The 14,219-nt window shown below is 32.5% G+C and overlaps 1 protein-coding gene across 2 annotated transcripts in view; it reads right to left on the minus strand.

Annotated features, from left to right (window-relative positions):
- Positions 1-14,219, minus strand: part of LOC105427092 (QRFP-like peptide receptor) — a 79,411-nt gene that overhangs the window by 19,942 nt on the left and 45,250 nt on the right. For both annotated transcript variants that reach the window (XM_089080400.1, XM_011638669.3), the window contains 3 exons: positions 9,991-10,112; positions 3,894-4,017; positions 521-726 (listed from right to left, as the gene is read on the minus strand). In XM_089080400.1, coding sequence (XP_088936526.1) covers positions 521-726; positions 3,894-4,017; positions 9,991-10,112 — 452 coding nt within the window. The remainder of the gene's footprint in view (positions 1-520; positions 727-3,893; positions 4,018-9,990; positions 10,113-14,219) is intronic.

The raw sequence follows: 14,219 nt of genomic DNA on the forward strand, positions 1-14,219 counted from the left end.
CATGATAGAATAAGCGGCGAAGAATTTACTCGATTAAATTTCCATACGCGTGCATTCATTGCATATTTCGCGTGATATTACCGTTATTGAAATTTAATGATCTATTTCCATTACCTGTTTGTAATAAGCTACAAAACTACTGAGAAAATGTTACTACTTTCAATTGGAAAGTTCTGCAAACGCATAAAATTAGGTTTCGAAGATAAGATGATCCTCTCGAAATCATCGTACTTTTCTGTTATATGTCGTCCTTTTACCAGAAATATTTGTTTTTTTTTTCGTCTTTTTTTGTTTCTTTATAATAACATGTTAATAAATATTTGTTTCTATTATGGAAAATATAATTGTAAATTATTTCCTAAGATAATTATTATTAGTTACAACATTTTGAGATCTCGAAAAATCTATCTTTCATACTTTCAAGAAAAGAAAAGGATATTCAACGTAATGTACAATTTATTTTCATCACGAAGAACGAAGAAGAAAAACGGCGTCTCCAATTTTCAATCTCCGGACTTACGCATGTCGCGACGTCATGTGATACCGGCGTTTCATGACGCGCCAGATTTCCCAGCAGATGCACGTGTAGCAAAACGCCATGATGATCAGTGGTAGCACGAGAACCACGACGAGCATGTAAACCTCGTGCGCCCGCCACAGGAGTCCGGCCTCGGAATCACGAACACACCAATAGGCGATCCATCTCAGTCCGACCTTTTTATGCGTCTGAAAAGAAAAGAAAATCCAATGGTGAACGAAAGACACGAGGGGCGCGCGTATTCTCCTCGTGCCCCCGACTTGCCAGGGAACGTGTAACGAGACGTGTGAGGGTACGTCCCCGTGATTCGCTTCTCCACCTCGCAACCACGTTTATTAAGCCGTTAGACGGGCATTTACATATACCGGGACGATAAGATTCCGCCGGCATATGAGAGCTTTTTATCGCTCCCTCGCCATTTACTTCACGATCTCGTAAAAAGGATCAGCGTCTAGCGTCCCCGCGCTTTATTAATCCTTTACGACGTGAGCCCCCGCGGATACGACCGAAGGGAAAATCTTATGCGTTCAACGTGTCGCGAGACACGCAATGAGATATTTCTCGAACAATTTTAAATATTGAAAATATGTGAAAGTTTTATATATTTCTTTGCTTTTGTTGCAAGAAAATGCTAGAGAGTGACAAGTTAAATCTTAAATGATGCCGAGTAAAGAACGAAGAAGATTTTAACGATTTTTAACAAGGATCTTCAAACACACCTATTATCCTTTACAATAAGACAGAATATAACAAGATTTATTATCTTTCTAAACAATTATTTTAACGATAGGTTCAAAGAGAAATAGTGATAAAAGATTTCTATTAATATTTGATAAATACTTTAAATGTGAGGAATTAGATCATCCTTGCTGCTTTAAGGTATAACGATATAATGTTTAAAATAAACATAAAACACGTGTTATCTATTATTTCTCTTTATGATTGTAACTCGCTATTGTATAAAAAAGAAGGAACTATTTTCATTTTGTATTTCATTGCATTTTCTGCTCATTCGCGTTTTAGTCTCGACTTTCTATTCATAACTTTTATGCCAGTCTTACGCAAAAATTTCATTTCCTTCAATCCTCCATTTGCTTTCTCAAGAGCTTTTCGTACGAGAAACTTATTCATCGGTAAACTTTTATTTGAGAACGTTATCCTTGTAAAAACTAAATAAAGCCAGAATTTGCATCACGATTACAATCGGTTTATCTCGTTATCGAAGGATTATTGAAATACATATACATATTATTGAATGAAAAAAGGTTTCGCTATATAAACATGTTATGCAATTTTCCGTATGTATGTATCGCTCATTTACTGACAACAACATAACTGACAACAACATAACTCAAAAAACAAGATTTTTTCCAGAAGATAAGTTTATTTAAATTATTACAATTTCATAATATATCATTTTTAAATTCAATTTTAATATAATAATTGATTACAATGAAATCAAAATATCATTAACTCTTCAATATTTGCACTTTTATCTGCTACAAAACTAATTTTTTTTTACTTGCGACATTTTTAACACGATAGTTCTCTTTTCAATTAAAAAATTTCAGAAATTTAGTTATATAGCTTTATTCGTATTCGAGAACATCAACATTTCTTTTTTTGCAAACAACTCAAAAATTTTGTAAAACAATTTACGCTTCTGTTAATAAAATAAATAAAACAAAAATGTGATACATAAAAAAATACTCTAGATAAGGCGCGAACTCATCCACAAAACACTCCAGTTTAGTTTCGCGTGAGTAGCAACTGCGTGACTAAAGCGACGAAGAAATGTGATATATTTAGCTATATATTATAAAATAGAAAATATTTTGTGCAACAATAATAGCATTCAAGAAACAAAAGAAACTTTTTTCAAAAATGAGTTTAAATGTTCTGAATCATTGAAATTTTTAGTTTACCATTACCATTTCTAAATAAAATCTTAATATAATTGATTGTATTGCTCTTGATACAAAATTCTTTGATACAAATTTCTTGATACAAATTTTCTTTTTACTTAAGAAATTTTAGAAATGTATTTGTATCACAAACCAATTAAAAATGACAATTTTTAGTTATGTCATTGCTAAATAATATATAACCGAGATTTTCCATCGTAACTAACGCAAAAATGAAATCAGTTTGTAGTTAGTACAAACAATACATCTTTTTTCGGAAAAATAAAATTTTATAAACTATTCGACTGTAAGAAGGCATAGAGGATTCAACTTAGAAAGAAAGAAATTTTTAAGTTAAGTATTAAAGTTCTTCTTAAAGAAAGAGTTTGAGAGTTCAAACGTATTTATATTCTACATGCGTAATTCTTGTGGATCAACTCAAGGTAATGTTGTATGAGAATTTTCATATAAGAAAAATAAAATTTGCAATCAAATAAGTATAGTAATATTAAATGTGGAATCTGACGAACTAGTTTATTTAGCATCGATTTAACATCGAGAGTTTTGAGATATATTGAACGTTTGGATAATAAAAAGTAATAAGATGTATCAAACTATCTCAAAAAGCATCGCGAATTACGAGAGAAATTTCCGCCAGAAGAAAATCCAATCACGGTGGATTCCCTTGATTTTCCTCTACACTGCTGATTATCCCGGCTTAGCAGTGTATCTTTTTAACGCTCAGATAAACTGCCATTCTTGAAAGCAAATGAGCGAAACAAGTATCAGTTTTTATCGAATATACAACTATGGGGCGTATCGTTCTCAGATTTCGTGAGTGCGCATTGCACGCGTGTGCGAGAGCAAAATATTATATCATAAATATATCATATTACATTGCGATATTGTAGTCTAGTACAAAGTAAAAAGTAACACTTTATGCGGGATGGTAATTATCGATGCAAAATTAAACAAATATATTGTTTTGAACTGTTTTAAATCGTTTAAAGGCATGCGGTGTCACGTTCGATGTATATTTGAGATACTCAATTCTGCATAAAAAGTTCCTTTTAATAAAAAATCTTTATATAATTTAAATGGAAAATAAACAATTCGATGCTAATCTTTTTTATATATTGGTTTTAAAATCAGTCGTTCGTGCAGATCTATATTTTTTGTCTATATTACTTTAGAATTAAGTTTTCTTTACAAAAATGTAATAACTTTTGAAGTATATAAAGTAGATAAATAATAAATTAAATATATTTTCTCAAATTATTACGAATAAATATAAATACAATATTATTTCGTTTTTAATTTTAAGCGGACTTCATCTTTTATGAAATGTGATTTTAATTAGACTTATTATATAATATTTAATGAAAATGGAAAAAATTGAAAAGAAGATTTTTTTAAAGGAAATATTAACTACAAATTGAAAACATATATACCTGTGTAAACATCATTGGTATTCCCAGCAAAAATGCCGCGATCCAAGTTATGATCACGATCTTACGAGCTTGACTTATGGTGCACATATACTGCGCTCTCATTGGATGCACTATCGCGTAATATCTGAAACAGATATTAGAATTATTAGTATTAGAAATAATATAGATCTGAAAAACTAGCTAATTTATTCTCGATTTTTCAAATATATATTCACAATAATTTAATTATAAATAAAAATTTATCAATCTATATTCATAAAAAGCAAATAATAAAGAAATAAAATAAAGTAAAATAAATATTAATAAAGATATGTTACGAGACATTGATGTCCAAAATTACATTCAATGAGACAGAATCAATGATTTTATCAAAAGATTCTCTAAATAAAATACGGCACTGCAAAATGTCTTCGATAGAAACTTTATACGTCAATTGCGATATGTATTCGCGATGACATTTTTAAACATAGGTTCAAAATCCTTTATCTCGCTGTGCAGAATATCATTTCTTGCGAAATGACATTTGATGGCGAATATTAATCTAAGTATATTTCGCGAATATTACGCCTCAGGCACAAAAATATAATAATCTGCAACTCGAAGAGATCACATAACAGCGTAAAAAATTGAATGCGCAACATTTCATTTTCAGATCACATCGATGCAATATTCTTGTCGAAATGACTATCACGAGACAATCATTGCGCGACCGAGATAAACTCTAAGTAAAATCGATTATTTTATATAACAAATATCAAACACAACTCTTTAATCCGCGATTACAAAACCAAAGAGGAAAATACAACAAATAAACTCAATAATTATTAATTAAAATTTATCCGATTTTATAAAATCAAGATATATATATATATATATATATATATATCACATATCATATATATATATATATATATATATATATGATATGTGATAAAATTATTTTTTTTCATTTCGAGAATCATATTATTAATTTTAAAATCTTATACATATGATAAAAATTTAGACTGCGGAATTTGCAAAATGTAATATCAATAATAGCAATAATGAAAAATTAAAATAAATAAGATATTTTTCGACATTTTTGTTAAGAAAAAATAAAATGGCTGGATAAAAAAATCTAAAAATTTAAAATTCATTAAAAAAAACGGAATATAACAGCTGATATATATGTACCGAATAGAGTGTACTGTATGAGCATGACTAAAACAGAAGTTTTCGGATCAGAAGTGTTTAGGATAAGCCGCATTTTAGTCGCGAGCGGAAAAATCGCATGTAATCCATGCAAAATCGTATATAAACACGAGACTCGAATCGGAGAAAAATTAAGTCGGAGGGAAAAAGCCTTCTCGTTCGGAGTAGCTGATGTAAAAAGAAGAACAGAAATATAATAAGCGGATAGAGACCAAATCGCGTAATAGGGTGGAAAAGCGGTCGAAGCATTTACGCTGCATTTTGCAGACTCCGCCGCCTCCGCAGTTTCCGCCAGGGCTCTTTTTATTTCGCGCGCGACGAAAAGAGGGTCCAACAGCTATCTCCTTGTTTTTGGCGGCGGTATTATCATCGTCATGAATATAAATTGCCCTGACCGATGTCATATGCGGCAGAGTCAGACGGCGCGCCGATAAGAGCGTCGAACGAGTCGCGTCAAACGGAACGAACGACGGGCTATCGTCGGGCTTTTTATTGCCCGCAAGCCGTTCGCCTTTTATGACCACGTAGGATTCCCGCCGATGCGAGTATCGGTCCGTGCACATTTTCGTATTTCAACGACGATTTCCTCCGTCATCGAAGGGGGAATTATGTTAAGAGTGATGAAACGCGTCGATGGGAATGATTCCACGTTCGTTTCTGGTTCCTCATTTGCAAGAGAAAATAACAAAATTGAAATCAATCTCCTTGAAGCATCGCATCAAACATTCGTTGCTGCTCGTAATATCTTTCAAGCACATGTATCGCAATTTTTTACAGACTTGGGATTACTTGATGAATAATTTTTGTCTGAGAATAGGAATATAAAGTGCCAATTACATAATGACAAAAAAGAAATATCAAATCTATGTATATTTAATAAATTTAAAAAATACATATATGATATAAGACACAAGTGAAACAACTTTAATTTACTTGCAGATGTTCTAATATGTTGGGTATATCCAACATGGCACATATATCTTTGTCAGAGTTTGTAGCGCACATGTTAACTTGACACAGCATCTTTCGATGACATCGTTCGCAATAATTCAAACTTTCAAAATTTGGCATCTTCTCGCTTCGTAGCTCCCACTTATACAGAAAACGTTTCAAGCAAATGTATATAATATTTATTTATTGAAAATGGTGAAATTTGTCTTATTGTAAGACATATAGGTAATTGCAGCATGAAAAAGAAATTGTAAACGTGTTTACGGTGTTTGAAACGTGTAAATCAACTTTATATTATTGATATATGATAATAAGATATATGATAATAAGATAATATTTTTATATTATAAAATTTATAAACCAAAGTTTTTTAACACTGATATAAAATATTTAGGAAAGGCATTTACAATCGTGACTGGATTTTGCTTAATAATAATTTTTTTAATTTATACAAATTTTTAATTTGTATAAATTTAATAAACTTTGTTGCCACTTATAACATGCCGTTGTTGACAGACTTGCATCAGTTAAATATCTCCTCTAATACCTCAATAATTTAATTAAAATTAATTAAAAATCTCTTGCAAGAATATCTTATTGTGAAAAAATATACCTCGAATATAATTTAAGCTTGAATCTATCTACTTTTAATCTTTTTATAAATATCGAGACAGATTGCTTGCTCATTTAGGTGATTATACAAACTGACAAAGGAACGAATTGAGAGGAGCGTACGTATTCCTTGCACTTAATTTCGCTTGTAACGTTGTAACAATCGAGCGCCCGTTGTTAGACTATTTTGCTAAGAGTAATAATATAGTAGATTAAGCTTCTTTAAGTAGCTTACGTGCAATTCAATTGTTGCATTTCTATGCAGATCTTTTCGAGATGATTTCTTTAGTAATTATGTTACTATGGATTAAACTGCTAATGAGCAAATATCGAATAAAAATTACTTGAAGAATAAAATTATAATTAATAGCTCAAAAAGCATAAAAATATCTCAAAACTCGCGACTTTAAGTTTAATATCAAACTTCAACAATATTTTATAACAAAATGTAATTTAAAACTGAATTTTTGATTGACAAAATTATTTTAATTACTGATCAATCAAAGAGAAGAAAAGAAATATTCGTACATATTCTGTAATATTAAAAATTTTTATGTAATATTACTTTTTATTTGCAAATAAACATGTATGTCATAAAAACTATTAAACGTATATTTCGTGATTAGTCTTCTTTTTATGCAAATAAGCCAAAGTTTTCATGGCGAAATATAAACTAGAAGACTAGGAGGAAGGAGACGCGTAATGATTTTTCAATTTTATAGCAAGCTATAACGGAAAAATGTTTGCGAAGTTAGCTGGATATAGTAAGCACTATAAATAAAAGAAGTATCTCCGTCTGCCAGCAGATTTATGAGTCTCAAAACTCGAGTGACGAAACTAGGTTGAATCGGATCCTGACACCATGAAAACTTACTGTTTCATTTTACAAAGTCATCTTAATTACGTATACTTTTTCTCTCCCCCATTTCCCAGGAAAGGAATAAAAAGAGAAGGTAAGGAGAATATGTATTTTATTGAAACTCCAATTCTTCTTTCTATTTCATCAAACATCTCACTACATGAAAGAATTTCACGAAACACGTGATGATTTAAAGTTAATCTCGCTTTAAATTGTTTTTTTTTCCTAAATATTAGCATACTAATAATAAAACTCAAGATTTTATGTCAGTAAAATGAAGTTACATAGAGTGCTTCAGTTTCTTTAAGTAAAATCAATTGTCAACGTTTCTATAAATCTTCCTGAAAAAGAGAGAAAGAAAGAAATCCAATAAGAACAATGGAAAACCAAATAAAACAGACAATCTTGTAACTTGTAAGTTTTTTTTTAAACTAAAGCAAATCGATTTTTAGAAATAATTGTTATCAGATTACAGTATTATTAGATAGAATGACCTGAATACACGCTCGAAAAAGAGAATAACATCGTACTCAAGATTTTCCTTTTTTACAGGAATCACGAGATTGTAATCATTGGATTAACGCCAAGTAGCCCGGATTGCCGGGCGCCCGTGGCGCCTGCTGTAATTGCTATACTTCTCCCGTAGTTCTTTCCCGGAAATGCAACAACCGTGCCAGACGGAGTTGCATAATTAATCTCACCGAACGGAACCTCGATCGTCGGGATATCTCGGATAATCTTATTTAACTCCGCGGAAGGACGACGTCGCGTCGAAATCCGAGCGCCGACGTGTACGAGGAAAAACGTCAAGGCGGAAAATTCTTCCCACCGCTTCTCTCGATTTCACAAAAATAACACGAGATTAAAGGGGACAAACGTCAGACGGTGATCTCTGTAAGCTGCTGCGTGGGCGGAGCAAAGTTCTCGTATTAACGATGGATATTCAATTTCAAAGTGTTGACGTTATCGTTCAATCGCGATACAGAACGAGAGAGAGAGAGAGAGAGAGAGAGAGAGAGAGAGAGAAAGAGAGAGAATGAAGCTCGTTATATAGGATGAATACGTCGCTTGTGCGAAATAAAAGAACAGCACCCTCGCAGCCGGAAGTACAATTTCTTCCGGCGCTCTTCGTCTTTCTTGTTAAGTGGGAGAACGCAGCTCCTCTTAACTGGCGCGGAACAGTTTAGTTGTACTATATAAATAGAAAATTAAAAAAAGTTCAGATAGTTTAGATTACTACAAAAGTTGATGTATAAAATAAATTGGAAATATTTCAAATATAAAATTATTAAAAAATAAATTAAATCTTCTTCTACATAATTTTAATGTCCAATGTAATGTTAGATATTCTGACACATCATATAAATATCTCTCTTTCTCCATTTTACGATTCTCCAATCTTTCTTTGAATACACGAAATATTATATTCATGTTTCCAAGTTTCTTTTTAATGCGATATTTTTTAATAGGAACTTTTTAATAGGATCTAACATCGTATATATAGCCAAAGAGAGAGATAAAATGGCAGATTCTATAACATTAAACTAGGAATTGTTACACATATTATGTGTGCATAACGTGATATAATGTGTAGGAATATTGCTGACTAAGTCACAACTGGATGTACCAATTAAATGTTGAAATTCTATCTTTATGCGTTACTCAGCATTACTTTGAAATTATGGAATCCAAAAGTTAGCGCGAAATATGCGAGAGATATTTATATAAAAGGATTTTATTCGATAGCTGAAAATTTTGTACGGTGTCTATTTTTTTGATAACAATACCATATGACATCTTATTACAAAGTACATTTCTCTCATTTTCATGATAATTTATTTGCGACGTTGAAATTTCATAAATGTTTGCAACGATCTATACAACGTTTATTGTTTAAAATATATTTGAATATTTATTTTCTTGCAAAATCTTTTTTCTTTCATAAAATATACAACGAATTAATATAAAGCAATATTTTTCGAGTTTTAAATAACGTTAAAATAAGTTAAAGTAAACATTTAACGAAACAAATTAAACAAAAAAAATTGTTTATATAATGTATTAAAATAAAGAAAAATTTTAAATAAACTTTTAAAACTAGAAACTATTATTGTTAATTATTACTGTCATATAGTATAGAAATTTTCCATAGACATTATTTAAAACGTTACTGTTTCCAATACTTCCCTCTAATAGGATTGCACTCTTGTGTATAGCTTTTTTATATGCAATTACATTTGCAATTTTAAATCAATGCTCGATATAAATTCGACACACCGATCGATCCGGTAAATTTATACGATCTGTTGTGACACGAGACTTTACATACGCGATATCACGTGTTATCTTCGTTTACTCTCAGACGTTCGCGAATCCTTTCACAATACAATCGATGCCCAACTGACCCGCTTGCAATTTACATACAATCATAATAACCGTAACGCATAACGATCGACGCAGCAGGAGCAGTACGAATAATCTCACCTTTCGATCGACATCGCGGTGAGGGTGACGACCGAGCAGATAGCCGATACGCTTTGCATGTAATGCACCGCTTTGCATAGGAAGATACCCATAGTCCACGTGTAGGAGAACAATTTCGCTATCTGCAACAGAGCAATTACAATGCACGTGAATATACGGAAGAGAAAAAAAAAAAGAGAAGTTCTTCGAGTCTAAAAAAGTTTCAATTTATTAAAAAAGTTTGCATCATTCTGCACAACTATGAAAAAATGGGTAGATCCGAAGTAAAGCAGAAAGAACTCGCAATTTCTCGTATGGTTTCAGTATGGTATAACTCGTATGTATAACTCGGACTAAAAAACAAATCGCAATACATTCATTTCTGAAAGATATAATCCCTTCCCCCCCCTCTCTCTCTCTCTCTCTCTCTCTCTCTCTCGGTCTCTCTTAAAGAATTTTTCTATAGAAGAATTTCGGGATTAAAGCCATTGATTTAGCCGCAAGCAATTACAGAATGTTATTAATGCGTAATATTGCATAAGTAGGCATCGAGCGGTTAATTGATGATATTTCCCGAGACGTAATTCGCACTGTTCACAACGATTAAGCAGCCTAGCATACACTACACGCGCGCAATTATATGGGCAAAGTCTCGTGCAATCGCGGGGCGCTTTAATCCGTCAAATAGCGCGGTAATTGCGCCAGAATATCCGAGTGTTAGTGGTTAAGAGCACGCGCAGGCACGTACGCGATGCGCTCGAGGAACGCGAAAGCCTGAGATTTCGTCGGGGAGATTTCCTCGAGCCTCGACCTACTCCGGCTTATCCCGTAGCATCCTGCAAACGTACGTTTTCGGCGCATGTAATGCCATTTATTATTAGTTGCTGTCCGCAAGCAGCGTAAAACGATACTATTGCGCACTGCACAGAGAAATGATTAATGAATCATCAGGAGAGAAGGTCCTTTTTCTCTGTAGCTACTCTACAGTAACTCCGCTTTAATCCCAAGACGATAATACGAATGAGATATTCACAAGCAAACGTATGTGTTTGTTAAAATAAAAGTGCAACTCTCCACGCGTTTATCAATCTTATAAATTTTTCTCCCTTCTTGTTTGGTTTTCATTTCACATTTTCCACAAAAAAGAAACTAGTCAAAAATCTGTAATAAAAAAGAAAACTTTTCTCTCCCTTTATCATAAAGTGAAGATAATTTCAATTATTATTTAAATGGAAAGTATATCAAATATCAATAAAATAAAAACTTAACAGAGAAGTGAACGTAATTAGAACGAAGCAAATGCCTCTCTGTTTTTTGCGAAGAGAAAGTCACTTAGCCATTTTGTAATTGGGATCGAAATGTTACCTCATTGACGCGTAAAAAAGTGCTCTTCGATCACTCATAGGGATAGGAATTAAATTCGAAACTTCCTCGTCAAAGGAAACCTCCGGCTTTAATCAATATCCTTTGTATTAGACACAGGTGTCTTTGGTTTTGTTATATTTCTGATGTTAGAGCTTTACACTCGAGCTTCGTTAAAAGTCGAAGTTCATGATTAAATTGTACGCACACATAGGATTTTGTATCTTATTGTACAGATACTATTGTATTTGCGGTACGTTATGGTAGCATTCCTGCGAAATTAGATATCCAGGCAAGGAAAGGTACGACAAGATAAATTTAATTCCTCCAACGCTTCCACGCATATGTTACGTATGTAACCATAACTAACCGAATTCCATTATAATGCCTCAGCGTTATTATGGAATTAAACCAATTATAAACAAATTTTGAATTTGTCATTTAATGAAAATAATATATGAGTTAAAAGGCTACAGATGAGCATAATAAAAATGTTAGAAAAATTAAAGTTAATATTTACTCATCAAAAAAGTATATATAAATAATAAGTAAATGTTAACAGCTTCTGTAACATTTAGTTTAACATGATAATGTCTAAATTAGAATATATTTTTTAACCGTAAATGTTATATTAGCTGTTATTTAATCATTGCAACTGATAAAGGCTAAATTAGGTTGAAAAACTTGTCCTGTTTATTGATTGTTTGTGTACTTTTTTGATAATTAAATATTAATTTTAACTTTAACATTTTTATTATGCTCGTCTGTGGCCTTTTAACTTATACATTCTTATTATTATTATTAAAAATACGAATAGTTAAAATTTTCTTTTTATATTTTTTTATTTTTTGAAGAGTATTTTTTGAGTGTTCGCATCGATTCTACGCGGCGATATAGCAAAATGAGAAATGTAGCGCAGAAGAATGTAAATAGATAAGACTCGATATATACGCGTTTTTTCTATCTCATGTATGCTATCGCAATAACGACGGAAGGGAAAACTCGAGGAACGGAGGACCATCGCCGAGAGGAAACCCTCGAGGGGAGCCACGGAGTAACATGGCATGGTTGCGGTTGACGTCCTTCCTATTTAATTTCCTCGCGGACCAAGGATTGTTCTCTTCGTCTCTTACCACGTTGACAGACTAATTTCGCTCGACTTTCCCTTGTGCAACAGCCACCGCTTATCGTCAAAACATTCATCGTGATCGTTCGATGTGCAACAACCCCCAAGATTACAAATAACATGTCGCTTCTAAAATTGCCAACTATAAAGTTAAAGTTGGGGGAAATGTCGTTCCCCAAACCGATAATTAGTCCATCGTTCATGGGGTGAAATTATGATAAACGTATTGCGTGAAATAAGATGGCGTGCACAATAATTTATACGCAATGAAAACAAATGACCTAATTACCGGCGCTGTTCGTACGAAGGTGCTAACGTAACAGCGCGTCACGACCAAGCCAGCAAATTGAGAATAAAAAGGAAAAGGAAAAGAACGTGGATGGAAGGAAATGCATTTATCACAAATAAACCGCGATACGGTGATGCGCTTTATCGATTTGGGTCATTTACGTCATTGCGAGGAAGCAGACAAAAAAGCAGATAGATAAATAGATAGATACTAATGCTAAAGTAAGTTACCAAGTTCTATCGACATATCTTTTGACAAGTCCAAAGTTGGTTTTTTCTTACGGAGACTTTAATGAATCGGTACTTTTTTCTATTTGCTATGATTCTCATTCCTGTAATTAAGTTTAAAAAAAGTTCTATTAAAGAAAAGAGAATTAAATAAATTTTTAACTTATTCTCATTTCTCAAATGTTATTATTTCATTTGGTTTTTTTAGGAACCATGTAGGCTAAATAAAAATCCCAAATTAATTAAAATTCGCAAATTTATCCTAAATTGTTTTATACAAAATAATTTAAATATTTATAAATTGTTATAAACCAAAAAGATTCTTATCACTATAAGTTTAATAAGTTTACTTTTAACTACAAACATTATATTGTTTGCATTGCAGACAGGAAAACAGGGAATAAGTCCAGACAAGGAAAAACAATATTTCTTATAGAATGGAGATGACAGATTTAGAGTTAATATCTACAACACAATGGTCTCGACTAAGCCGGAAATTGCTCGTACAGCCCGTGAACCAAGAGATAGATTCGACGTGCACGGTTTAACGCAATCGGACCTGATATAGGTCGACGCTCGGCTCCCCAAAAATCGTTTCATACCGGTACGAAGCACGACGGGCAATAAATAACGAGCGAACTACTCGGTCTTTTCATTTTCGCGGCATCGACCACTTATCGAAACAGTCTCAGTACAATTTATTTCTCTCCATTCTCCTCTCTTTCCCGTAAGAAGAGAAAGAACGAGGAGTATCCGCACCCGACGCGACAATCCGGAACAGCTTTTCGACAATTGAGAAATTCGATTGTCGCACGCGGTAAAGTAAATCGGTAACTCTGAAAATAATTGCTCTATCGACAGAAAATTACAAATCTTTTTCTTTTTCTTTTATCCTTATTTATAGCCCTTGCGACCAAACATGAAAATGTCTGATACGATTTTTATTGAAAGGAACAAAATCAAAAAATTGCTCCGGACTCTTGCAAAAAATAATTGACATCGCAACTGAAATCTTTTTTCATTTATGACGGGCATATTCGCGTTCTACATTTTTCTCCTTCCTTTTTATCACAATAGAATAACGTCACTTTTACGAAAAGAAAAAGTCGACTTATACGCTTCTGTGTAAGTTGCGCCGTCGAGATGCAACGCGCTTTGGAGGATAGCTTATTAATAAAAATGAGCAAATAAATTGAAGACCTATAAGAAATAAAATAAATAACTATCATCTCAAATAACTATCATA

Source organism: Pogonomyrmex barbatus, unplaced genomic scaffold (assembly GCF_055798465.1).
Source record: "Pogonomyrmex barbatus isolate J1 unplaced genomic scaffold, ASM5579846v1 scaffold3, whole genome shotgun sequence".
Classification (NCBI taxonomy): domain Eukaryota; kingdom Metazoa; phylum Arthropoda; class Insecta; order Hymenoptera; family Formicidae; genus Pogonomyrmex; species Pogonomyrmex barbatus.